This window comes from Vitis riparia, chromosome 7 (assembly GCF_004353265.1).
Source record: "Vitis riparia cultivar Riparia Gloire de Montpellier isolate 1030 chromosome 7, EGFV_Vit.rip_1.0, whole genome shotgun sequence".
NCBI classification, from domain to species: Eukaryota; Viridiplantae; Streptophyta; class Magnoliopsida; order Vitales; family Vitaceae; genus Vitis; species Vitis riparia.
The window spans coordinates 8,121,106-8,147,530 of NC_048437.1; the positions used below are offsets into that span (position 1 = coordinate 8,121,106).

Sequence of the window (26,425 nt, forward strand, 5' to 3'; positions counted from 1 at the left end):
ACCTCGGAGTCACCTTTAGCTTCAAGTCAAGAACCAATTTAGCACCAATCCCAAAATTTATTCTATTTCTACTCAGAAAGGTTTTTTTTGCAACAAACTTTGATTTTTACAAATATCTATTTCCAATGGCAAGCTTAGAGATGCTTATACTTTAATTACATAGCCTTCAGGTCTGGTAGGCTTGCCAGTGGAATATGCAATTCGAGCTGCTTCGCTTTTTTGTCGAACATCTTCATACATTTTCAGTGAGGCCTCAGAAAATTTTGTCAATCGCTCAAGCACCTTGGCCAGACTTGTATGTATGCAGCCCAAGTTTAAAGACTTGTCCTCATTCTTCTCATCATCTTTGCTCTCCGATTCTCCATTGGTATTTGAATCAAATGGCTTCTCTTTCTTCTGTTGTTCCTCTGTTTGCCTCAGCAATTGATGCAGATCAGATATAAATTGTTTGATGGCATCACTGAGTTCATCTGCTGGCAAACCTTTGGCCCCAGCTAACCAATCACGACACAGAACAAATATAGGTGGGGCAATAAGTCGACGAGGAGAGAATGGCCTTCTGCTCTTGGTACGCTCTTGTGGCAGCAAGATGCAGTTTTGCAGCCAACCATTCAGAGCTTCGACATATGATGTGTGGCTGTTGATCCAATCTGCAAAACTTAAGCCAAAGTATTCAATCTCGGACTGTAGCTGAGCCATAATTTGCCTGTGGGGATCTCCTCGTGGAGTTCCTGTTGAGCTTCTTGCATGGTATGCCAATGAGATGGTGATGTACTGTGCGTGATGGCACTCAAGCATGGCTTTCCACATCCTGATCAATCTGCACAAGGGCCATGGTTGATATGTAATGACTTAATACATACCATATCAATTTAGTTGACATGGGTTTAAAGGGCATGGAAAAAATTGAAGTTACTATCTACGAATGAGAGTAAGGCTTGATGGTATACCATTTTCAAGATAAATAAAAACTAGAAAATCTTACCCCTGAATCAGTTCTGCAAGTTGTGGCTGCAACTCTTCATCCCTCATTTTCTCAATCCGCTTTGATATGGAATCAACAGCATGAATTGCCACCCTTAGTCGTGAATGTAGATCCTTAACTACTGCCCTGGTTTTGTCAATTACTTGGGAGCTAAGATCTTTTGCTACTTGATGCCTCAACTTATCACACTTCCGATCATACTCCTTCCTGATAGATTCACTTGCCTACAGAAAACCAAAAAGGTAGCAGGGCAGGTCAGAAAATGACAGAGATGTAACAACATACATGGGACAACTTTAAAAAGGGATTATATATCAATAACAACAGAGACACAAATCAATTGACAGGGTAGAATACACAATCAGCAGCAAAGGAAGAGTTAGGAAAACCAAAAGGGACAAATAGGCCTGATCAATCTTTAGGAACGTCAACATACAAATTGAAAGAGAGCTATTTCACCTTATGTGCACAATTTGGCACCCAAGTTGAGGTGAAAATAGTATGAATCTATTGGCACTTGAAACAATCTCATCCCCAAATGGAGCACCATTAGTGACTAGTAATATCAGCATTTAATGTGTATGTCAGAAGAGGAACAATACCGGGTTTCTGTAGAGTTTTTACATTAATCACCATACATCTCTTCACTGAAAGGTTGATGTATAGGAGGGAAAAATTTTGCTTTTAGACCATGGGGTTTTGGTCTTCAAATTACTTATCAGAACTCCTTTGAAATGAACAATAATGGGTTAGTTGTTGGAATAGCAGGATTAAACTATATAAGGATTATGCTGTAAATGGCTAGAGAGAATTCATCAGTTCTCTAAGATGGTTAATTATCGTACAAGATCAATTAGATGGCTAATTACGATAACAAGATCTTTTAGTTATGGGTGAACCTACATGGAAAAAGCTCATTTGATTATGGGCTAATGGGATGGTCTAAAGTGGCTAGGGCTAGATCCACATAGCTCTTGCTGTCCATTCAAGAGAAAATCAACCAAATGGCGTTTCCAAAAATCACCAGAAATTGCTTGTTTTTTCAACTAATGTTACTTGCCCTAGAGTAGTGTAAAACTTGTTAGATAACCAATTTCCCTAAAATCTTAAGCTGTAGAATTTAGACCCACAATGAATATCATGGGCTCCAACAAAACTCAAAACTGGTTAGACACTAAATTTAGACCCAGATATTGACTTCTGTAAACAGATGGGTTAAATTCAGTTTGGGTTCTATCCATCCACTGGATTTTCTTGAATAATTCATGCTCCTTTTTCTATTCTGTGTCAAAAGACCAACAATGTTAGCCAAGGAAGAACAATTCTTTGCTACACTAAAAAGTTTCTAGGAAGAATTTCAGATACCAAAACATTGATGCTCTGAATCATGAACCCATGTGGTAAACTAAAACCCTTTCACAATCATGCAACAAGAAACCCCTAGATAGTCAATTGGAAATAAAAAGCTTCATTTTATGGGTAACAATGTCCCAAATTGTGATCTAAAATACAAACATTTGTGTTCCAGATCATGAAATAGTAATAATCAGTCAATTGTGAAAGAAAGTTCATCTACACTACATACAACATGAAACCCAAGAGAATCAAGAAACTGAGAAAATGCTTGTTGTGTTAATAAAGTGGCTTCAAACAAGTACCTTCACTTCATCATAGAGTTTTCTCTCCCATGCGTAGAGTCTTTCCAAAGTAGAGGAATGGCTTCCAGCAATCATGCAGAACTCTTCAACAAAATCACTTCCACTATCATCATTATCTTCTTTGGTTGTGGCAGTTGTAAGAGGATTCTTTGATGAAGATGACCTCGAAGATGTTGACCGATTCCATGTAATAATCTTAGTCCCATGTTGTAGAGGTTCTGTACAGATACTGAAAAAGTTAGATTATTACAAGCAATCCCCCTAACCTACACACCTCAGTAACCTACCAACCCAGATAGAAAAGAAAAAAAAAAACAAAATATGGAAAAAAAAAAAGAGTCCCACATGCTATCCGGTAAAAGCTGCTTGTGAATTGAAAAGGATTTTTTTAATTCAGTTGGCCGCATGTTATGGTAGTGACAAGTAATGCAAATGCAATTGACCCCAAAACCCAATCAAGATGTTTATTCACATGTAATCTTAATGTGCACAGTTGAAGAAGGATGTTATTCCTCTGCTCCACAAATAAAAGTTCTGTCTTTTTCACCTTGTTCTTGAGGAGGTTAATAGCAAAAGATTCCTGGGTGACGCAAGAGATTGTCCAAAAAATTAAATGATTGTACTTACATAGGTGACAAAATTTCTCTGCAACTGTTTTAGGATGTAAATTTTCCATCTCTGAGTTTCAATAAACAGGCCTAAGCACTAGGTACCTGTATATTTATTGATTGGCTACCATATTTCACGCTCATATACAAGTCAAACTTACCATGAGAAACAAGTGCAGATTTTTCCTGGCAACAAACTAGTTGGAAAGCCCCAAAAAGACGTGAGGCAGATGACCGCCCTACAAGAATGATTTGGGACAGTACATATAACTTATACAAGAATAATTAGGAATGAAAACTAATAGACTATTATAAGTATTCATCCCAGAGGACCAGAGAAAAAATAAGAATCAAAATCCAATTCAGCAATTTAAATTGTATAAAATAAGTTTTCTCATGAACAAGAATAATCACCTTTGGCATCACAATACCCTATCCCGATTTTGTTTGTCTCCAGCATCCTGGAGACCTCCTTGCCAGATTCAGAGGCTCTGAAGAAACGATGCTCAATATCCTTTATGCTTGAAAGAAAATCTTTAGCCCTATGAGTTATGAACTCTGAAGGGTCCTCTCTTTCTGCTGACACATCTTTCTCTACCAAGGCCCTTTCCCTCTTTGAACCAGATTGGTCAAGAATATGTTTTCTTGACATAGTTTCTGCAGACCCCTTAGCTTTTGCTCCCTGATGTTTCACTTCGTAGTCAATTGTTTTTCTAATACCATCAGTTCCTCCAGAGTTAATTGAATGGCCATTGCTCTCTTCCATTTGGTCGTTACAATCTGACCCTTCAGGAGTCTTATGCTCCCATCCTGGCCTTGTTGATATTTCATGTAGTTCATCAGTTCCATCTAAACCCACTTCTTTGCCCTGGACCCTTTTCCAGGCTCTCAAATCATCAAAATTCATATTAATCCCATCAAGTCCCACAAATCTGAAGTCTTCACTATCATCAGCGGGATCAAAGTAGTCCCAAGAAGCACCTTCTGGAGGAGGTGGTGGGGGTGGTGGCATTGAAAATGATGTAGATTCATCATCCATATAACCATTTTTAGGTGGATTCACACTAACAGTCACAGCAGCAGTAGCTCCTGATCTCATATAACTCAATCTGGAGACAGGAGGTGAAAGGGGGCTTTCATTGTGCATTGGGGAATCTGAAACTTCAGCATTGTGCGAAGGAGATGGAGACGGGTAAGAGGACTGTGATGGGGTTTTGTCAAGTTCGGTGGCCGACATTGATAGAGATGACTCTATCAATGCCTCGGCTTCGGCAAATCGCCGCAGAGCAATGCCGATATTTCGAAGAGATTCAGTGTAAGAAACATGAGCAGCTGCTAGACCGTACCTTGAATCAATAGCTTGCTTAACGAATCTCCTCCGTTCCTTGCAAAGACGAAGAGCTTCGTTTTTCTCAGTTTTGGAGCTTGCACAACCCATATTTCAGCAAAAAGCTAGCCACCCCCAGTTCATGAAAATAACCCCATTTTCCGAGTCACCAAACACCACTCGATAACCACTTTGAACACACCTCGAGAAATCCACCAGAAGAAAGAAAGTGGAGTGAAGAAAGAGAAGAAATCCTCCTTCTTCGAACCCTAAACCAGCAAAGAGAGAAACAGAGCAACCTTGGTAACCCTTAAACGAAGTTCTGTTCTCCAAGAAAAGCAAAACCCACTTGCGAAACCCTTAGTATCGATGAATGGGACTAGACCCAGCTGAAAACGACGCGAAATCCTCAGACTTTCTATAGGGGACTCTCTCGTGTTCACACACCTGTCCCTGCACAAGAAACAGAGGAAACAGGAGGGTGTTTTGGCGAAATGGGTTATGGCGGAGTAGAAGAGGAGTAGTTGGGGAGTCATAAAACCTAACCCATTAACGGAAACCTGAATGCGGATCAAAGTAATCAATGGATTTTGGGTCAGTGCAAATCAGCCTGCTTTTAGGGCTCTGCAGCCAAGATTTTGCAGAGATGGTGAAGGCAAACTGAAATGATGAAAAACAGAAGAAGAAAAGAAATGTAAAAAGAAGCGAGAAGGAGAGAGAAAGCGAGGAATCTACTACAGTTGTCAGTAACGGGCCTCGTTGTGTGTGTCCAGTTACATTCATTCCAGTCTATTCAACCAACGAAAATAAAGGAAAGAAATGTTCAAAAAGAAAGGAAAAAAAAAAAAAACTTCCATTTTCCCCTCTAAATCTTTCACAACTTCACTTTCTTCTGTAAATGGCAAAAGGGTTATGCTATTAATCCTCAATTCAATTGTTCTGGTGAGATTCACATTCATTCAGTTTATTCAACCAAAAGAAAAAAAAAAAACCGTCTTTCTCTCTCCTCCCTGTGTACAGAGTGATAAAAGGTGGGAGGGCTAACACCTTATTAATGTTCAGGAAAGAAAGGTTAATGAGCAGGAATATATAAGGAAAGGCAAACAAATCCAATTAATTGTATCATTGCGAACCAAATTCACCCTTAAACACCCACATCCTTTCAAAATCTATTTCACCCAGAAGACGGAAATCCATTCTGTCGTTTATTTTCATTTACTTCTTCATTTTCCCATTCAGAACACAGCATAGACTCTAGCGCTTTTATTGAAAAAAGTGTCCGTGATGAATTTCCCCTAGGTTTCCCGAGGGAGGCTCTAACGGCTCCTTAAAATCCGGCAAATTTTCCTAGACCACTTTTTTGGCTGGACAGGGGAGAGTGACGAACAAGTTGGTAGTGGTGATGGTGGGATATCACCTGTAAGGCTCCACCCTATTCAAATTGAGCCCACTTGGTGTCAGACCGAACTCAAACCACCCCCACCACTGACTGAATATTCCAGTATATATAAGTGTACATGGAAAAGGGTATATAACTTTTGATGCTGTGTGGAATAAACAATGGAGCCCAATGTTCTTTGTACAGAGGTTGAGGTGGAATGTTGTGAGAAATGGGGGGTTTGATTTCTGAAGTCAAAACATTTCTTTAGCCAGATCAAAAAAAAAGGGGAGGGGGGGACATGAGAAAAAGTTGTAGAGAAGTGGATCATTTTAGTGCTGTTAGTCTGTTACCCGTTTGGTTATTTGCCTATATTAATGTTGAATTGATGAAATGTGGGCTTAATTTGTAGAGAAGGACATAAAATAATATGGGGTTCTTATAGTATTGTTGTTGACAGAACCAATGTTAGATTTGCTTTACATAAAGTGTATACAGAAGAAGCCTATCAACAAGGTGGAGTCATACTGCAAAAGGTAAGAGATCAAGCATTTGATGGGAACCCTAAAATTATTGGTATTTTATATGGATGCCCACATCTTACCCAAGATAGAAGTTGAATTTCATAATCTCGTTTCTGGGATTCACATGCTGCTGCTCTGCTGTGTCATGTAAGGTGTCTTTTATGACAACAAGACAAATGGCTTCTGCATGAAATATTAAAATACAACTCTTTGCCCATAAGAATCAAAAGCACTAGTAGAAATCTTGGCCTTTAAGAATCAAAAGTAAGCACACTGCTGCATAGTCCGGTGGTAATTGAAGCATTTCTCCCACCCCTGGTGCTTTTGCTAGGCCATTCCATAATCAAAAGGAAAAGAGAAAAAACAAAAAAGAAAAAAAAAGTAAACATAAAGAAAGAAAAATGAGCCCATTGATCGTGATTTTCCTTTCAACTTTAACTTTTGTCCATGTAACCTAAAGGAACTAGATAAATTTTTCTCAAGGAGCCCATCTTTAGGCAGCCTAAAGGACACAACCTTGATTACTTTGATAACTAATGTATTCTCATTTACCCATATATTTTTTTGAGCAAATCCCTTTTTGGGGTCTCCTTTTCTTTCCTCTATGTATACTAGTTATGTTTTTATGGGTTTAAAGTTGCACTCTTGTTTTGATGGATGGGAATGATATTATGGCCATAGGCTTATCTCTTTATTTCCCTATTGATGCACGAGTGGTTGCATTTTGTGATCTTCAACTCCTTTAGTAAAGCCTTTTTCTTTTAGTTGATGATTGCAAACATCAGTTTTCCGCCTAGGGTGAGAATCGGCCACTCAAATTATTGGAAAGGTAATTATTAGAATTGGTAGATGCGGACAGAAAAATAGTACTACAATAAGGTTGTAACTTAATGATCACAAATGCAAAAAGAAGGATGTTCCATGCCCGGGTCCGTGCTCGTGGCAATGTTACTATCACTAAAGTATGTTGATGTATATGGGTTACTTAATAGACCCAGCTACACTAATTTTTTCTTTTTAATTTTCAAGTGTTTATCATGGTATGACCTATGAAAGTTGAAGATTGAGGAAATGTTTGAATATTATTAATTTCCATATCTCCTCCTTTTTTCTTTTTTCTTTTTTTTTTTTGGAAGGAATATTGCCACGGGAGAGTGTGGGAGGTAGGTTGGGCTTAAATTTGCTCGGTTGGCGAGAAAATTTTGTGGAGGGAGCCATCGATCTAGTTGCCTAGTGCTTTTCTGCTCTTAACACTAAGAGATTCCCAAGTACAAGCCCTTTCAAGAACACACGATGAGTCCATTATTACCCACCAAATGTTGACACAAATAGAAAAGTGAATGTTCCCCTACAAGTTTTTTGGTTGTTTTTGTTTTTGTTTATGTAAAGAAAAATATTAGAATGGAAAACGTCAACCATAATCATGGTGTGACCTAAGAAAGTTGAAGATTGAGGAAATATTTGAATATTATTAATTTCCATACCTCCTCTTTTTTTCTTTTTTTTTGGAAGAAATATTGCCACAGGAGAGTGTGGGAGGTAGGTTGGGCTTAAACTTGCTTGATTGGCGAGAAAATTTTGTGGAGGGAGCCATCGATCTAGTTGCCTAGTGCTTTTATGCTCCTAACAATAAGAGGTTCCCAAGTAAAAGTCATTTCAAGAACACACGATGAGCCCATTATCACCCACCAAATGTTGACACAAACAGAAAAGTGAATGTTCCCCTATAAGTTTTTTTGGTTGTTTTTGTTTTTGTTTATATAAAGGAAAATATCAGAATGGAAAGCATCAACTATAATTACTCAACAATACCGAATGCTTTATCATAGTAAATGCATTTCTTTACCTTGGGCGGATAGCGGGAATCGAACCCGCATCTTCTCCTTGGCAAAGAGAAATTTTACCATTCGACCATATCCGCATTTTTTCGTTCTTGATACGAAATATGTCCACACTTATATATCATATATGTTTGTATCATATTTGTGCAGAGCCGAGCCAGATACTCTCTTCAGGGTGATTCCCATATCATTTATATATTTCTTTTAATTCAATTTAAAATTTGAATTCAATTTTATATTTATATTGTATATATTTATAATAATATAAATTATATATATATATATATATAATTATTTATAATAAAAATTATAATATTAATTAATTTAGTTGCAAAGTTTTTATTAAGATTAGAGTTCATCTCTGCAATGCAATTTTTGCTTCTAACTTTGAAAATGATAGACATAATTCTCAATAATTTCCAATAAGAACATCATTGGAACCTCTATAGAAAGAGGCAAGACACGTATTTATCCTTGTGCAATAAGGTAACACTTGCAATTTTTATAGGATATCATTGGATCAAATTTTGATCATCTTATTTGAAACTCAATTGTTACTTGTGGAAAGTCAATCAAACTTTTTATAACATTCAATGCTCTATCTTGTTAACTTGTTTTAAAAGCTAAATGACATATGACGACTCCTCATTATTCTCATGCTCGTGGGTGCTTCGGCCCGCTCATAAAGCCAAAAAACCAACTGAGATGAACAATCTCAAGCTGCTTGTACATTCCATTGATGGCTCGGGTACCTTCATTTCTGGCTGTGTCTCATTACACCATGTGAAAAATGGGATAAACTTTGGAGCAAACTCACTGGTTTTAATTTAAATTTTTCGAGTTTGCATGAGTGGGGATAGGGCCGGGGTTGTTTCTAGAAGACCATGAAACCTTGCTTGCCACCTTGCTTGCCCCACGTGGCATCCTGACACGTGGATAAAATCAACAAGTTACTTCTGCAACATCTTTCTACTGTGTCTTCCTCTGTTCTGTTGGGTGAATGAGAACTTACACCAAGGCAGCCACAAGAAAAATGCCTCTTGGTTGGAGGCTGGTACCCACATGTAGTTAATAGTTAACACTAAGTTGAAGGTCTCTCTTATTTAAATATAAGTAACGTACACTGATGGCATTTCCTTCCAAATCTAGTAGACATCCAGTCAATATAGGCAGCTATACATTATTGGAACATGCCCAAGTTTAGCCCTAGTATGTTCATACGACAGACCTTAACAATAATCCCTAGCCTCTAACATGGAATCTCCCTAACAACGTTTAAGAAGTCCCAACAAAAATTCAGCAAGCAGGGCATTGGCTTTGCTAGCATGACTGTTGCCACTGCCGGAAGTGTTGAATTCCCTTCTCACAAGGTTTCCTAAAGACCATCGTGTTTTGGCAGCAAAAACATTGCTAATATTTTTTATGTCTACTTCCAAACGAGAAATTATTATTCTGGCTACAACTTCCCGTGCGTTGCTATTTTGCCGTGCTCTGTTCAGCTGCTTGGCTAAGAACCTTTCAGGATACTGCATGCCTCGGACTACGACGCGGAGTTCCTTTCCAAATTTTCCACATTTGTTGCACTTGAGAAACTTGGAGAATTCCTGACCGTAGAGTTCCTTGTAGGAGATCAGAATGGCTTTGAGTTGTCCAGTGTTTCTTTCACTCATAAGAGAAATGACTGCTTTCCAATCAACAAATATTCCACTCTCCATTGCTTCGTACAGTGTCTTAGCATCGCACATGGCCATGCTCCTGTCTACTTTGCTGCCATACTTGCGACTCGATTTCAGGACTGCAAGAAGAATCTGAAAATACAAACATAAGGGCAGATAAGTGACATTTGTGCCCATATTTGGATGCCCCCAAGCTTGGATTGAAATGGTTCGATTGTGCCTTCAATGATACACTAACAAAGAAACAGTTCAAAAATTGTGCCCACCTTTTCAAATTCCTTAGGAAAAAAAAAAAAATAAAACAGGAAGGAAACAGTATGAAATATGATGCCAGACACAATTGAATGATTCCACTTCCATGGGACTATCAAGTCCTTGCCCTGCTTTCAAACTACCTATCATCAAAATTTTACTTATAATATGCATACCTCTTTAAAACCACCTTCAGCTTTGAGGGTAATATCCTGTTCAACATCGGAATTATAGCGAAATCGATAGGCCTGCTTGACAGAATGGAGCTCTGAAGAAGAACGAGTACACACTACTTCAATAACAGCATTAAGGTTCACTCTCCCCCCAAAAAGTGCGTCTCTCACTATGTCTGCATCGCGATCCTGTGGTTCACTAAGGCGAAGATGCACTAAATTCTGTGGACAATTTAAAAGCATATACACATCATTATTTTATAAAGTAGCAAACAAAGTATAAGGGAAGAATGTTGGTTGAATTTGTAGTGAATATCATGCTTACAGCAAAGGCATCATTCTTTCGAATGCCAGATAGAACATGGAGAAGATCTTTGTTGTAGAGAGTAATGTATGTTTGGCGGATAAGCTTGAGTTCCTGCTGGCTTCGGGTTGTGAGAAGCTCCACAAGCTTTTGTTTGGTAATGATATTATTTGGATCATTGCCTGTATACAAGTATAATTCTTACCTCAATAAACAGCCGATCAAGGACATGGAAAAATATGCCTCATCACGTTGAAGACCATCAACTATGAAGGTAAACTAGCCATTTTTTTTTAGCTCCTGCCAAACACCAAAAGGGTACACAGGGAAGAGTACCTGAGAAACAAGAATTGAGGTATTGACAGTCCAGTTGATACTTCTTAGAGGCTTGAGTGGAACGACTCTCCATTCTTCTGGGAACTTGAGCAATCAGAGGCAAAGTGAGGCCATTTTATAAGGTGGAGGTGGGCTTGTCTACCACAATCTAAATATCAATGTCGATGACAGTCTGAGGAATATTTACTTTACGCAAAGAAGGCAGTGCAGGTGAGGGAATAACAACTAAATTCCATGTCAAAGAACAAAATGAGGGAATATATCCTGAGCTCCAATTTCAACCGTACTCCATCGTCCTCTCAAAACATCACTTTCTCCAACAGCATTTTCATAACATTCCCAACAGACACTTCTGGGTTTCAAGGCATCTCTCTTTCTCCAATACTACATAGCAAATAAAAAGATTGATGACTCCCAGTGATGTCAACCATGTAAGTGGAGGCCGTGGTGAACTGATTTTGACTAAAGCAAGTGAATATTTCAATTAGGCAGAGACTGTTATGCACTAGACATGTTAAACATTGGACACATGTCACACATCCACGTCTCACAACCATTCTTTTTTTTTTTTTTATTTACAAATTTTAGTTCAAATTAAAATTGGGACAGTTATGATTTAGGATTTGTTCAAATTTAAGGGTGAAAATATAATTATCAAATTTATTGATATTTTAGATGGGTATACTAGTTTTAGGTTCCCAAATAATAGATTGATTTGAAGTTGATGTTGATTCATTGGCCACTATCTATTGATGCATGCACCGGATGCTACTACAAAAGTAGCCTCCTACCTTGATGTTACATGGTCCATGCTAGAAGAGGTCTTTTTTATAATTTCTTGTGCAATGATGTTAAACCATTGGTCAAATATTGATTCGACTCCTTGTTGAGTGTTGATTTAGTTCATTGGCCATATTATCTATTGATGCAAGCACCAGATGCTACTACAAAAGTAGTCTCCTAACTTGATGTTACATGGTCCATATTAGAAGAGGTCTTCTTTATAATTTTGTGTGCAATGATGTTAAATTGATTGGTCAAATATTAATTCGACTCCTTGTTAAGTGTTGATTTAAGGATAAAATATTGTTATTTTCTTCAAAAATGCATTGGGATACTCTTCGTTGATGCTATTGTGACTAACCTACTTTAATCCTACTCTTACCAAAATGATAGAAGATGACTATGATTGACAATGTTTTGTGTTGATTTTTTTGTCCTCCCCTTTAGTTTTCTTGTCTATCATAATCAATGCACTTTGAATTCTAATAAAAAAATTGTTTGTCTACCTATCCTAAAATTTTTCCACATGCCACTTACGACTTTTGGTATAGTCATGTGTGACCCAAAAAATTGTACTTGTAATATAGAGACTTTAAATTTGCAGTACCGATGAGCATTCAGGTAAGAAAATTACTAAAAACTAGTTCAAGAAAAATATAAATTGATATTTTTATTGAGTTTTAAAGGTAATTAAGTTTTTAAAAAATGAAAAATCAAACAAAATAGAAAATGGATAAGGTTCAAAGATTTTTCGATAGGCACTACAATATAGAGTTTCCACCATCTCTCCTCATTTCTCCCTCACAATACTAAAACCAATTTTAAGCAAGTGAATATTTCAATTGGGCTTTAAATAGGCATAAATTGCACTAAGCATGCTAAACATTGAACATATCTACTTCTCACAACTTTGCTTTTTCATCTCTTTTCTTTTTTAATACAAATTTTAGTCCAAATTAAAATTTGGCTGTGCCACTGATGCCTTAGGATTCCTTGGAATTTAAGGGTAAAAATATAATAATTATTTGTATTGGTATTTTAGATGGGTAACATAGTTTTTGGTTCCCAAAAAAATAGATCATAGAGTAGTCTAAACATTTATAAAGAGACTGAAATCAGTTTATATTGGAAAAGAACTGAAAGATGACCAATGGATCATCTCTCAAAAATGATCTATAGACCTTGGCATAGCTTTTAAAATATAAAAATCCCTAAGGAACAAAACTAAAGGAAAAAAAAAAACTCTAATGTAACCTTCAAAACATTAAGATCTAATTCATGATTCACATTTGTAGAGAAATGAAGTCCAAAATAGTATTACACTAGAAAAATATAGGAGATCATTGTGTTTAGCATGTGAAAGAAAGATAACATAATTGATAATAAGTTTCTTAAGACTGTATCTTAATAAAACTTTTAGTTCCTTAAGATTCAATAATTGCCCTTGTGGTCACATAGAAGTTTACCTTTTATAAGGATTTGTATTATAATAAAGCACTGTGATTACTGTATGTTTATTGATGCATCTGTTGGATGTTATTATAAAAACAATCTCATAAATATATGTTACATGGTCCCTTATAGGGAAGGTCTTCTTCATAATTTTTTGAGCAACAATGCTAAATTGATTTGTTGAATATTGATCGAACTTCTTCTTTATTGATAGTTTAGGACTAAATATTGTTATTCTCTTCAATTTATTGATTTAAACTTTAAAAATAGGAATAATATTGGGATACCCCCTATTGATGCAACCATGACTTACCTACTTTAACCTACTCTACCAAAATGATAGAAGGCTACTATGATTAGCAAAGAAGTGTTGATGATATTTATGTCCTCCCCTCTTAGTTTCTTTGCCTTCTATACTGGATGCATCTTGAATTGTGCTAAAAAATTGTCCACTTGCCTATCTTTTCTTAAGAACATGACATCAACTACTTTCTTTAGCCATTTCTTGGCATTAACCATTCTACAATCACTTAGATTTAAAACAAAATTATGTGAAATAAGTTTCTCTTTTCATAACCACCTCTATTTATTATTTAATTTTCATAATGGTTGATAATGGCTTCCATTTAAATGCTCTCATTTTGCAACATCTTTTGGGATAATGTGAGTCCTATTAAATTATGTTGATTTATATTTGATTACTCTAGTAGGCCCCATATTATATCTCCCATCTTCTTCTTCTGCATCCTCCTTTCACCACATCATTCTTATTTTCTTTAAAAAAACATATTCCTTTTTATAACTTGTTACCACCTCTTCTAAAAAAATTTCCACATGTCTCTTTACTCACCACTTCAAGTGTGGTCATGTGTCGTCCAAAAAATTATACGAAGGAGTAATAAGATATTGTTATGTTGTTTATGACTTAAAATTGTATTCTTATTATTTTCTAGTCCCTGATTGAAAGAACTGTAAATTTGCAGTACTCGATAAACATCTGGATAAGGATTTGTCTTTTTGATAATTTTTTATATTGAGTTTTAAAGGCAATGGAGTTAAAAATTGATAAATCAACAAAATATTTAGAAAATGGATAATGTTTCAGGTTAGCTTAAGGGTTTTTCATTTTTGACCTATATCTCATATATGGGCCATGGCATAGAGTTTCCATTCTCTCCGACCATTTCCCCCTCATGATACTAAAACTAATTTGAATCAAACTATATGAATATAAAATTTGTGACTCACCTTTATGACCATGTCACTAGAAAACTCTCCAGTCTCTGAATTAATTGTATGACATTGAGATCGGTCAAGTCTTACTTAAGATATTTTCAAGTCAAGTAGTAGAGGTGTGTCGTGACACTTGCGTAAAATCATTTTTTTGTGAATAGGATGAAATAACCTAAGCTTAGTCTCACCTTACATGAAAAAATCAAATACTCATATCACCAAGATAAAAAAGATTAAAATTGATCAAAATTAAACTAAAAACATAAATAGAAGTATAAGACTTTAACTACACTCTACTTTGATGACAACAATGAAGGTATTAAATTATTAATCCTTAACTTACCCAAACTCGGATTTAGGAAAAACCTAAGCTTACCCTCACCTTAAACCACAAAATCAAATACTCATAGTAGCAATATAAGAAAATTATAACTTGAAATTAAAAATTGAAAATAAAAGCATAAATAAAAATGTAAAATTACGTCTATGCTAGAGTAGAGGAAGACTATATTTTTCCTCCTTATTCCTTAGTTTCTCTTCTGCTTCTACACGCTACTTCACTCTCTTTCTACGCTATATATTCAGCTAGCTTTTCCCCCTTTGATAGAGTCCCTTCCACACCAATTCCACAACTTAGGGGAGAGAATTGAAGCTTGGAGCAAGGGAGACAACTGGTTGCAAGTAAGGAAAAGCTGGCACCCAGCTTTTGCCTGGCTTGTTTTGGCATGAAAATGGCTAAAACATGCGGCAGCTCATGTTGGATTATCTGTAACTTACGTGGCAACCATAGAGTGGAGAATGTGACAATTTTAGGGAGGAAAACTGGCTTCCAATAGTATGGAACCATGACATCTAACAAAAATGTGATATGAACTTATAAAAATAAAGAATGGTGGAAATTAGAACCAAATATTAAATGAAAATATTTTAATCATTCCTTAAAGACATGAAAGGGAGTATGCACCCGAAGAAAAAAATCCCTTAAAGGTAGTGTTTATTTTAGATGTAATGAAGAGTAAGTTTAATCGTGATTTTAGAAAGTGTTTCTAATTTTTTAATATTTGAAATTTTTTATCTTTCAAATATTATAAATATTATAAATATTTTTTAAAATTACTATCAAATACACTCGAAGTACCTTAAGATGAACGTAGAAATTACATGCCGACAACTAAGCTTGAGGTTTTACCTTAGAGAAAAAAACATCTTCGAAATATTGAATTATCAATCCATATGATGTTTAAATCGTACATAGTTCAAGGCTTTTCTTAGGTGTTAAATGCCTAGCAATTTCTTTTAATTTCGTATAGCAATAACACGATCTTAGGAGGACCTAACACTAGATATGGATTCATTGACCTTAAGGGAAAATGCAACGACAGACATAAAGGACTGCGATGATGATGCCAAGAAACAAACGGCTGGGAAGGTGTCGTGTCCTGTTTTGACGAAGATATTTTGAAAGGGTGTCACTAGATGTTAATTCTGGATGTGGAGGATGTAAGCCGATCCATGTAGGAGAAACTTCCACGCTAGCCGATGGGATTTATCAATGAATATGCCGACCGGCCTGCTGCTTCAATTCACCCACCCAAGAAAAACTTTTGCAATGGGGGCCTGAATCTCAGGCTTGTTTCCTGGAGCTCCATTTAAGAAAAGGTTGGACGTGTAAGACTTAAATTCCAAATAGTTTTGAGTTGGGAGATGAGGCGAGAACTCTTGGATTATAGCTCTTATTATATTACTGGTGCAGTGAGTTGCCGAGGATCACCCTGTGCCATGTGTCCAACTTCATGCAGCAAATGATGATATAGCTGTCTCATGTTGATGGCCTCAGTTGCATACTTGCATCACCCGCTAAAATCCCATCCCTGCAACTGCTGACCACGCACAAGCAACCCCCGCAATCCTCTAGGGCCGATTTCACAGTTCACACTGCATTCTTCCTAGTACATCCAAAGTTTTCTTTCACCTCGTGAAGCGCTATTTTGTCCCATTGTTCCTCCTTCCCCTATCTACAATTTCCCGGGTACTTTAATTATACCTCTTACCGCCATTGATCTTCATATTAATGTATGGGTACTGACATTATTGGCCCGTGTTTTTTTATACACTTGCTATCATACACTGGTCAGTTTCATAGCAAACATGGTGCAAACCTGTGAAGAAATTGGAGAAGCGGAAGGAGTAGAGGAGGAGGAGGAAGAAGAAAAAGAAAAGCTCAGCTATGAAGAGCTCAAGAAGCGGATGTGGAAAGACCGGTTGCGCATGCAAAAGTTTAAGGAGAAACACGGCAAGGAAGTGTCGGAGACACTTGAGAAACAAGAGCAATCTCGCCGAAAGAAGATGTGCAGAGCGCAGGATGCCATTCTTAAGTACATGGTGAAAATTATGGAAGTGTGCAGGGGACAAGGCTTCGTCTACGGGATTGTCCCAGAGAAGGGGAAGCCTGTCACCGGCTCATCCGATAGTTTAAGAGAGTGGTGGAAAGATAAAGTCCGGTTCGATCAGAATGCTCCGCTGGCCATTTCTGAGCTCTTGCCACTACCAGAAGAAAGTGAGGGTGTGGACTTAGAATCTTGTATGCATCTCCTTCAGGACTTGCAAGACGCAACTTTGGGTTCTCTTCTTTCAGCACTCATGCAACACTGTGCTCCTCCACAAAGAAGGTATCCCCTAGAGAAGGGTTTAGCCCCTCCTTGGTGGCCCACAGGTCAGGAGCTTTGGTGGGGTGATCAAGGCATCGCCCAAGAGCAGGGTCCACCTCCTTATAGAAAGCCTCATGACCTTAAAAAGGCTTGGAAGGTGAGTGTTTTGGCTGCAATCATTAAGCACATGTCCCCTAATCTTGATCGTATGAGAAGGTTAGTGAGGCAGTCCAAGTGCCTGCAAGATAAGATGACTGCCAAAGAGACTACAACTTGGTCTAAGGTGGTTAACCAAGAAGAATATCTCAACAAACTTACAGAGAAATGTCTCAAAATCTCATCATCCAAAGAAGAAGAAAAGGAAGAACAATCTATCTTCGTTCCAAACGAAGACTCCGACTTACATTGCTGCAGTGAAAAAAGGAAGAGTACGTTTGATAAAGAGGCCGCGGTAAATACATTATACGCTTGCCAAAACGCAGAGTGTCCGCAGAGCCAAACAGAGTTCGGATTCGTAGACAGGAACTTGAGGACCGACCACCTTCACTGCACTTATGGCATAGAGGAAATTAAGGACAGGGAAGAAATAAATGATGAGGGCTCTGGCTCAACTGTCAGCAATCTCCTCCCCTATGATCATGAATTGATGGATTCACAAATGACGGAGCTTAAAAGCATGGATATTAATGAGGTTGAATGGTGGAGTAAGGAGCCAAACGAGGTCGATCAGGGCAATGACATGCAAGTAATTGAAATTGGAGAGGTCAGTGGCAGCAAGGCGGCGGATAGTACTACATGTTACTGGGAAGAAGGTAGAATTGAAGACTTAGGACTGGATGCAGCATTTGAGATCCAGAGAGAAAACATGCAAATTAATGCAAGTCTTTCGGAAGATGCCTTATCTGATGAAAATTTATTTTCTATATGGAATATGCGTTACGAGCAAAGCTAAAAAGAGATCACCGGTTATCCTAAAGTCTTCATTTTCTTACCTCTTCTGCTATACTTTCCGAAAGAGTTAAAGGGTTCCTACCGTAGTCCCTTCTTTTCTTTTCCTTTTAAGCAGGAGTTTGCAAACTACTTGTAGTATATTTACCTGTATTGTGTAACAAAGCCTTATTACATCATCAGATATAATGCAGTTTCCTGGACCAGTTAATATATCTCATGTTATTTTGCTTCTAAAATGAGAGATTGATGGCTAAGCAATAATACATTGGGCAGCTTCTTCCGCCAGACCCTAAAAATATACAAGTTGGTTTTAATCAGAACTCATAGAAGCTGTGTCTTTGAGGTATGCAGTCAAGATATTCAATTCTAGTAGCAGCACATGAGTAACCCTTTCTGAATCTTGTGCTTTTGCTCCTTATCTCCACCTCTACAGAAAAGACACCACACACAGGTCTGTGATCAGAGAATCTTGACTCTCCTCGAATATAAGATAATTGTTCAATGCCTTCGCCAAGCCATAATATCCTGTCACACCTGAAATTCGAGCCCAAGGTGGTCAAAAACTACTACTCTAGTAATTCGCTCTGACAGAACATAGGGGGAGAAAGGGGACAAATTCGTACCATGCTGGGGTTCGTCGTTTCTTCTTAGATTTGACTGTCTCTCCAGCATATGAGTCTGAATTGTGTGAGTACTTGTAAGTGGGGGCAAAGAAGATCCGACCCTCATTCCAACCGGTAAAGACTCTCCCTGCTATTCTCTCAACAATCAACTGTACACAACAATTGAAGACAAGCTACTCAAGTCATGTACAAAATAAACAATAGAAGTATTCGGTATTCTTATTCAGCTCATGAACAGTTCCCAGAGTTGAAGTTTATGGGATTATTTAGCCATTATCTGCGGAAGATGACATTCACTAACCATTGTTACATAAATAAAGAGGGGTTCCGGGTCTCCAACTAGAATGTTTAAACAAGCATGATATATCATTCTACATTTTTGTATTGAAAGTTCCTGGAAGCAACTTCAAGAAAGGTTTGCCACTCATGGCCTCTACAAATGACTTGCGACAGCTCAATGTTTTAATAGGTTTTTCACTGTCATTGAGCAGAAATTTTGGTTTTTCCCTTCTTTTTTTCTTACTCTCTGGGAACTCTCACTTTGTCAAATAATTTCAGTTGAAGCAACAAACCTGATCCTTCAGTAGAAGGGAGTCCCAGTCATTATCCTCCAACAGAATTATTGTTTCATCATAGCTCAGAGCCACCCGATAATTTAAATCTCCAAGCCAAATTATACGACTGCAATTTTAAGAGCATGAGAGCAGAAACAATACAATAGATATGGAGAGATGTTTGAGAGATAGAAGAAAGGGAAGTGAAAGCAAATTTTTATACTGATGATTAAGTGAGCAAGGACATACTCATGATCTACTATCCTTTCTGGGATTGGACGAATTATATTCTTGCATATCTTGGGGAATTGTGTATTCTTTAGGATCTCGGCTACATCAGCATTCCTCTTCAGCTCATCTCCCTCCTTCTCCCCTGAAGCCAAGTGACTGCATACGAAGCAAAACGTCGTTTGATGCAATGTCATGCTAACTGATATACACCCCTGCAATATAAGCTCCTTCGCATTAATATAAACATGCATACTATTTCAAGATCGGTAGGCCACCATGCTAATTTAAAATTAGTACAAATCATTAAGGTTCAGCCCTTCAAACTAATGAAACAGAGAGGTCACTACCCCTGTGTTTGGGAATTGTAGTAGCACCCTCCGTATATACGGTGATGTGATTTACTTCTATTGCTATCAAATGGGACTGAGCAGGTTGAACTTACTTTGTTGCCAAGGCAGCCCATGATTCCTCTTCCTATGCATGAAACTCTGAGGTGGCCAATGTGTTGAACTAACTCATCCCGAGCCCAGACTGAAAGGAAGATACCCACCATCTGCTTGCTTGTGATAAGGCTGTATCCCGTGGAGCAAGGTGAAGAAGGATAAGAGGGTATATCAGCAGCTGAGAGGAAGTCGTCAGCAGAAGCAGAGTCAAATTTATTTATACGTTCCCTGAGCTTTTTTGGCCTCCTCCTATCTGAGGCCCTTGTCTCCAAAGGGCAATTGCAGGTTTTGAGCAGCCGAGTGTCTGCCCTGAAGTTCCTACTAAGGACCTTCAGTGAAGGCTTCTGAAAGAAGTGATGACTGCCGCCCTGGGTTTTTGAGTCCTTTGAGTAGTTTGATAGTCTTGAACCATCGGTCGTATCAGGGTCATACTGTGGACTATTAAGTGCTTGGCATATAAGAGCAAGCCATTTTGCAGCAGGCTCATTGTCTTCAATCACCAGGACATTTCCTGCACTCAGGGGAACAATTTCCTGAAACCTGAAGGTGAAAGAATGTTAGTAGACAAGAACTGAATTGATCATATTACTTCACAATTAGACGATGGTATTGTTTCAAACTGAGAAACCTCATCTAGCTTTTCTCCGAATCATATGGTCCTAATCTCTTGCACAAGATGTTTGATAGACAAACATTACATCTTGTTGCAGCTTTATAACAAGTTTTCATGAGAAGAAGGTTGAAGAAGAAGAAATAATGGATACCATACCCTAAGACATATATGTCTGCAGAACCCTCCATCTGCAAAAAATCCTCAAGGTTGAGGCCAGCGTTGGGAGTCTTTCCTCCTACATTCCATGTTGCCACAAATACCCTGCAACCTCAATCACATTTTCACACTGTAAGACAACATAAGGCCAATCAAATGCGATACCAAATGAAAATGTTCACAAAGAGGAAAACTATGGGAATTAATACCGGACATCTTGAAATTCAGTGGGTGGTGCCATGGGCGAATCGAAGTTGGATAGGTTTAGCCCTTCAATCCCTGGACTAGTCTCTCTTTCTGCGCGTTGGATAAGAAATCAAAACCATGGTTTTATTTCCCCATCTTCTGAACTTTCAAATTTACATATTATAAAGGGTAATGCATTAAGGGTCAACATCAAACATGCAGATTTTCTTTCTCCAAATCTATTTTCCTCCCTTTTTTTTCTTGTCTATGGCCAGTAATCAAAGAAGAGTTTTAGTTAGGTAAACTACCAAAATTATACAAGAACAGAGGAGATGAAAAGGATGATCTTAGCCTGCACACCCATCACCAGTCCGTTGAATTGAGTAAGAGCTGACCCACAATATATAATTTTATATACATATATATGATACAGGCCATAGAAATAATGCATTAACTTAACTCACCAGAGAAACTTTTTCTTATGACATGGGACGTCTCCTTGAAAGGTTTCCTCCTTGATGAAATAATTTTCCTTTCCAAATCTGTCAACCAGAGAGAAAATAAGAACAAAATTATCAAAACAAAACCCAAGATGGCGATATAAGGCATCCATGGGTCAGAGAGACAGACCTAGAACAACTCCATCTGATTCGAAAATGTCATCATCCAAGTTTTGTCTCCCATTCTTCTTGGAAGTAAAGATCTTTGGAAGGATGGACTACGTCCAAAACATAACCCCAAAGACAAAAACAATAATTAAAAGGTGTACATTCGAATTATTAATGACGGCGATTCAAGAAAAAGAGAAAAAAAAAAAGTAGATTGATGTAGTAATAATAATTATAACAATACCTTCTTTTTCTTATCATTCGTGACAGAATTGTCAGGGGTGGCGGTTTTGGTCATATCGGAGGTGGTATCTGATTCCGAAAGCCGTGTCAGTGACGACATTCAATCATTAATTCTGAGTAATATAGTTCAGATTCCGCCGGAATATGACCGCCGATCGACGTCCCTCCGGTTGTCAAGGGTGGCTAAAGAGAGAAACTTTTTTCAGTTTCTCATGGTTCATGAATTTTTTGGCCAGTTATTATTTTTGTCCTTTCTCCTTGTTTATTTTTGCTAGGGGGGTGGTATTATAATTTTTGTGTTCCGTTCCGAGGAGGGATCAGATTTTCCCGCCATTTCTGTCGGAGGATTTTGGGATTGTAGGTGGATAGACCGTTAAGTCCCCAGTTCACCTTCGCTGCCCGTTACTCATCCCTCTTCCTTTTCTCATAATATACCATTTTCTTTTTCTTTCCCTTTTTTTTAAAAATAGAATAATTTACAAAAATTTGCCAGCTGGCACGGTTCGTTTGGACATTATCCTCAGAATTATGTAGATGTCGGATACGGTTATTGAGTTTGGATTGTACAAACTTGTGCAGTTGTTTGCTTGTTTTAACTAATATCTTAATTAGAGTTTATTCTGTTCATTAAGTTGATTGATATGTTCTTTTTAATCTTCTTGATATTCACCCTTGATCAAGGAGGTATAGCAAGATGATGCTGATTCCATCATGGGTTTAATGTTAATATTTATTTATTATTGGAAATTTTGCAATTTTGTTTTATTAAATGATTTTCAATTTGTAAATCTTTTATTCCTTTTTATTTTCGATGTCTTTTTGTGAGGTGGTAGATGGTATGATGGGTTGTTTCTGTCGAAGGCCAGGCCTCATGCCACGCAAAAGGGCCTGACCTTCCTACTTACAGCATTGTGAATTCCATAAATGATTTTGCAACCCAAGATTTTGAAGTCAATTAATAATATGGCAGAAGAAAAGTATAGTAAAATGATACAATTTTTTTTCATAACTGTGAATTGATATCTTGTACTTCTGATTTCAATGATCAATTTCTGCAAATTGATAAAACCCAACGATCGAATTTTCCATCTCCAAGAAAAAACATTTAATCCCGTATCAAAAATGTTCTCAGCTCTCCCTTTGAGTCTTATAAAGTTCTTTTACTAATAAATCGACCGAAATTCCTTTCAAAGCCTATTGAATAATAATGATCGGATAAGTCTAAAATAACCCCGAAGGGACTCGAACTGGTGACCATTAAAGAACAAACCCAAGACCGAACTACCTCTCAGGTTTAATTTTATATCATTAATAATAGAATCAAAGATGAAGTCAATCAACTTCACGTGAGATTTGAAGTTGATGCTTCCACAAATACATGCCTGCTCCATCTATTTGAAATCCGTTTGACTAATTATCACAATTTGAAGGGAGACGATGAACTCACTCCTTACCTCTGCCCGGTTTCTTAAGTAAGAAGTAATCATCATATTTACTATATTAATACCTTCAATGGCTGCAGCTCATGAAGAGGTTTTGGGTGAAAGCTGATTGTATTACCAACAATATATTCAGAATCCGTCAGCTAGAAACTTCACAGATGGCAATCAATCAATAAGCTATAATTTGGAAGCCACAGGTCCATGGCCAACTACATATGATGAACAGAATATATTACTTCTAAAGCAGAGTGTCATAAAACCATCATCCAGCCCAATAGAAGGGAATATAGAAGCTGAAAGCATCATTAATCAAAATATAAATAATACTTAAGATGTAGACAAAAGAATTGACAATAAGGTATTTTAGTCATCAGATTCCTGGTATTGCTTGAGCAGTTGGGTGCAGCCAGAAGCAGGCTCATCCTTCATGAATCCCATGGCATTTGCAAAACGAGTATCAGAAACAAGACCATTGCTGCGGGTCAGGCTAAGACGGGAGCGATCGCGTCCTGGATCTACTTTTGCACAGTCAGGCTGTGGGCTCTTCACTAGAACAGCATCACACATTTGGTCCCCATGATCATCTGCAATTGAGATCTTGTATGTTCCAGTTGAGTCAGTCACTCCCTCAACGCTGTAAACAAGCTGTAAGCTGTTCCTGTCTTTGCACTCAATTCTAACTCTTGCACCTGCCCAAGCACATAATTTGACATTGAAATAACTGAAATAATATCATTTAGAACGGGGAATAACACTGAATCATTTGAAGAGATAAAACAATTTTGGATTTGATAAGATTGGAAAAAACAAAAATTACCAATTTACTACAAATTGTTGAAGCCCAATCCCACACAAACAAAAATATAATAAACTGATACATGGATACAACTTGCAAGTCATTCTTGATGCTCTTAAGCAATCATCTGCAATGGCAGTATAAAAGGAGTATTCTGTGTTGGGTTGTGATTGCTTCTGTTGTAGACTCCAAAATCAAAATCCAAAAGAATTCTTTAATGAGGAAGCAACCACACCTCCATATGAAGTAAACCATGATCCGCGTGAACCTTGACAATTCACACGATGAGGCTAATAATAGCCATCACATGCTACACATCACATGATTTTTCACACCTCCATATGGAGTAGACCATGAACCCTAAGCCTCAACATGCTGGCAGTAGAGCCAGAGTGATTGCACCAGAACCCTATGGGGACCCATTGTGTTTGTCTTTTTGCATTACCATAACAACAATAAAGCCTATGACTGATGATAATAATAAAACGGCTGCAGTACTAGCAAAAGCAGAAGAAATAACAATTAACAAAATAAGGATAGTTATGCTAATAATAATAAAATAGATGTAGTAGCGCAGAAGAAAAATAAGGAATCTTCGTTGTCCAATGCAGAGGGTTAAGAACATTTGTACGCAAAAACTCATAGATCTAGGCCGTTTATAGGATATAGTCAACAAAAACTGGTGAAAACCATCGCCACAATCATCAGATCTGGCCACCAAATTGGGGGAAAAACCCTCCAAGGATGATCCACCAATCAAATGGTCCAGATCCATGCACAATAACAAATACTTTGAGACACCATGTTTCTGAACGATTACATAAAAGCTAAAAGCAAGAAGGCTTACCGGCGATGTAAGTAGTTGCGGAGGTCTCGAATCCAGCGCGGCAAGTGTCGCAGTAGACGCGGCCATGGAGGACGAAGGGTTTCCGCATAGGGCGGGCCTCGCTAACGCACACGAGGAGGAGACAGAGAGCAATGGACATCAACAGCTTAGCCATCTTGTTGGTTGGTTACAGAGCAGAAGCGGAGAGAGATGAGAGTGAATGAACGTTATAAATATGAGAAAAAGAAAGAAAGGAAAATGGAATTGATATAGGGATTAGGGGGAGGGTGTTAGAGCAGTAGCAGAGTGTGAATGAGCTGGCACCCATCATGTGTCGGTGTGGCCACATGACATGGTCCCACCTTCTCATTGAAAAACTAGACAAACCGCGTACTGCGCCACTTTCCCATTCTCTCTCTCTCAAGCCTGCCGCCTCAACATTAATTTCGGATCGGTGGGATTCATTTGTCTTTCCTTCAATTCCGCTCCGCTCTCACTTCCTGTGGATTTTTTTATTTATTTATAAGGAAACATCCTCGTTGTCATTTTTACATGAAGAAGATAGGCTTTGGAATCCAATTTTCTCGGGTGAGTGATGGGGCATGGAGATTTTTAAAAAGACATGTGAAAGCGCTTTCGTGATGGTGGAGGAACATTGCGAATTTGGATTTCCTAGGGCAGATCAGTTGACAAGAAATGGGACGTTTGACTAAGTTTTGCAAATTGCACCCACATAGAGAGAATTGAAAGCATATTAATGGATCGAGTGGACAAAATGATCGTATCCAGCATTTTCTACTAATGATGGCGTGCATTGTGGAGATCTTAGATTTTAGTATAGAAGCAGAGCATGTGGCCTGCCCTCTTCGGTTAACAGAGCGCGTAAACTCTTGGGAAAGGGGTGAGCAACTGGAGCCAGATCAGAGTAATTTACAGTGGCCTTGACTTAATGATAGGTGATTTCATACTCTGTCCACCTCATGATTCCCATAGCTAGCCTTTTTTATTGTTTATTGTACTTCTGGATGGGGCATGGGTGTGGGCAAGAGTTGTGAAATATGGCAACAAAAGCAGTCACGAATGGCTCCATTCTATAGCTTCACTCCCACCGGGTCCCCTCACTTCATATTATAAGGGCCTTGTGGAATTCTCTCAAAAGAATTTGCCATTGCAATGGCCCGTTTCGGGGATATTGCCAGTGCAATTTCGTGTTGAATTCATAAATCTCATAAAACAGCTTGCTTGCTTGCTTGGGAGTCCAAAACGTTTAAACTTAACACATAGGGGTAGAAAAGGAGAACGGAGGAAGAGCTCAGCGAAATTCTAACTACACGGCCAATAAAATGAAAACTTGAAAACTTTGCATGCTGTGAGGGACAGACAAATTTTAACTCATTGCTTTACAACGGAGAACCGACCGGAGAAAAACATAGCGTTTAATGCGCGTAAAGAAGAAACTCTAAGAATGTATTCGATAGAAATGATGAATTAAGCAACCCCATTTTCTCGGCCATAAATAAATCAAAATTGACTAGTGCATACGAAAAGCTACCAAGGTCAAAATCAAATCCGGCT

The 26,425-nt window shown here is 37.9% G+C and overlaps 5 protein-coding genes and 1 non-coding gene across 8 annotated transcripts; 1 reads left to right on the forward strand and 5 right to left on the reverse strand.

The window, feature by feature from the left end:
* Positions 1–37: 37 nt before the first annotated feature.
* Positions 38–5,935, reverse strand: LOC117918014 (protein ALTERED PHOSPHATE STARVATION RESPONSE 1). 2 transcript variants are annotated; one of them, XM_034834534.1, is made up of 5 exons: positions 3,666–5,935; positions 3,413–3,490; positions 2,644–2,861; positions 986–1,209; positions 38–820 (listed from the first exon to the last, which is right to left on the reverse strand). In XM_034834534.1, exons 1-5 carry the CDS (start codon positions 4,687–4,689, stop codon positions 145–147), a joined length of 2,220 nt encoding a protein of 739 aa, XP_034690425.1. In that variant the 5' UTR covers positions 4,690–5,935; the 3' UTR covers positions 38–144. The 2 variants fall into 2 exon arrangements, with proteins under 2 accessions (XP_034690425.1, XP_034690426.1); XM_034834535.1 differs by lacking the exon at positions 3,413–3,490 and having other exon boundaries at positions 3,666–5,934.
* A 2,395-nt stretch (positions 5,936–8,330) lies between these two features.
* TRNAG-GCC lies at positions 8,331–8,401 on the reverse strand. Its single transcript has one exon. It is a non-coding gene; the product is annotated as a tRNA-Gly (tRNA).
* Positions 8,402–9,421: 1,020 nt separating this feature from the next.
* Positions 9,422–11,135, reverse strand: LOC117917430 (annexin A13-like). Its single transcript, XM_034833708.1, has 4 exons — positions 11,063–11,135; positions 10,748–10,908; positions 10,426–10,644; positions 9,422–10,129 (listed from the first exon to the last, which is right to left on the reverse strand). Exons 1-4 carry the CDS (start codon positions 11,133–11,135, stop codon positions 9,587–9,589), a joined length of 996 nt encoding a protein of 331 aa, XP_034689599.1. The 3' UTR covers positions 9,422–9,586.
* A 5,543-nt stretch (positions 11,136–16,678) lies between these two features.
* Positions 16,679–18,154, forward strand: LOC117917432 (putative ETHYLENE INSENSITIVE 3-like 4 protein). The gene has a single exon (XM_034833712.1). The coding sequence runs from the start codon at positions 16,679–16,681 to the stop codon at positions 18,128–18,130; it is 1,452 nt and encodes a 483-aa protein (XP_034689603.1). The 3' UTR covers positions 18,131–18,154.
* Positions 18,155–18,257: 103 nt separating this feature from the next.
* Positions 18,258–22,127, reverse strand: LOC117917953 (type I inositol polyphosphate 5-phosphatase 5). 2 transcript variants are annotated; one of them, XM_034834439.1, is made up of 10 exons: positions 21,788–22,127; positions 21,566–21,638; positions 21,400–21,477; positions 20,959–21,046; positions 20,750–20,854; positions 19,980–20,520; positions 19,556–19,749; positions 19,325–19,433; positions 18,753–18,901; positions 18,258–18,663 (listed from the first exon to the last, which is right to left on the reverse strand). In XM_034834439.1, the coding sequence occupies exons 1-10, from the start codon at positions 21,884–21,886 to the stop codon at positions 18,444–18,446; spliced, it is 1,656 nt and encodes a 551-aa protein (XP_034690330.1). In that variant the 5' UTR covers positions 21,887–22,127; the 3' UTR covers positions 18,258–18,443. The 2 variants fall into 2 exon arrangements, with proteins under 2 accessions (XP_034690330.1, XP_034690329.1); XM_034834438.1 differs by having other exon boundaries at positions 21,566–21,653.
* Positions 22,128–23,370: 1,243 nt separating this feature from the next.
* On the reverse strand, positions 23,371–25,088 carry LOC117919307 (pollen-specific protein C13-like). Its single transcript, XM_034836459.1, has 2 exons — positions 24,872–25,088; positions 23,371–23,917 (listed from the first exon to the last, which is right to left on the reverse strand). The coding sequence occupies exons 1-2, from the start codon at positions 25,023–25,025 to the stop codon at positions 23,592–23,594; spliced, it is 480 nt and encodes a 159-aa protein (XP_034692350.1). The 5' UTR covers positions 25,026–25,088; the 3' UTR covers positions 23,371–23,591.
* Between the last annotated feature and the right edge of the window lie 1,337 nt (positions 25,089–26,425).

What these genes read in the sequence shown, in the direction of transcription:
- LOC117917432 (XM_034833712.1), top strand. Translation starts at nt 16,679, where the DNA reads ATGGTGCAAACCTGTGAAGAAATTGGAGAAGCGGAAGGAGTAGAGGAG.
- LOC117919307 (XM_034836459.1), bottom strand. Translation starts at nt 25,025, where the DNA reads ATGGCTAAGCTGTTGATGTCCATTGCTCTCTGTCTCCTCCTCGTGTGC. An exon ending in CGCAACTACTTACATCGCCG is followed by an intron (nt 23,918 to 24,871) that starts GTAAGCCTTCTT and finishes GTGCTTGGGCAG; the next exon opens with GTGCAAGAGTTAGAATTGAG.
- LOC117917430 (XM_034833708.1), bottom strand. Translation starts at nt 11,135, where the DNA reads ATGGAGAGTCGTTCCACTCAAGCCTCTAAGAAGTATCAACTGGACTGT. An exon ending in CCTCAATTCTTGTTTCTCAG is followed by an intron (nt 10,909 to 11,062) that starts GTACTCTTCCCT and finishes ACTTGTATACAG; the next exon opens with GCAATGATCCAAATAATATC. An exon ending in CTGAAGGTGGTTTTAAAGAG is followed by an intron (nt 10,130 to 10,425) that starts GTATGCATATTA and finishes TTGTATTTTCAG; the next exon opens with ATTCTTCTTGCAGTCCTGAA.
- LOC117918014 (XM_034834534.1), bottom strand. Translation starts at nt 4,689, where the DNA reads ATGGGTTGTGCAAGCTCCAAAACTGAGAAAAACGAAGCTCTTCGTCTT. An exon ending in AGGGTATTGTGATGCCAAAG is followed by an intron (nt 3,491 to 3,665) that starts GTGATTATTCTT and finishes TCATTCTTGTAG; the next exon opens with GGCGGTCATCTGCCTCACGT. An exon ending in AACTCTATGATGAAGTGAAG is followed by an intron (nt 1,210 to 2,643) that starts GTACTTGTTTGA and finishes GGTTTTCTGTAG; the next exon opens with GCAAGTGAATCTATCAGGAA.
- LOC117917953 (XM_034834438.1), bottom strand. Translation starts at nt 21,886, where the DNA reads ATGTCGTCACTGACACGGCTTTCGGAATCAGATACCACCTCCGATATG. An exon ending in ATCAGATGGAGTTGTTCTAG is followed by an intron (nt 21,478 to 21,565) that starts GTCTGTCTCTCT and finishes TCTGGTTGACAG; the next exon opens with ATTTGGAAAGGAAAATTATT. An exon ending in GCAGACATATATGTCTTAGG is followed by an intron (nt 20,521 to 20,749) that starts GTATGGTATCCA and finishes TTTCACCTTCAG; the next exon opens with GTTTCAGGAAATTGTTCCCC.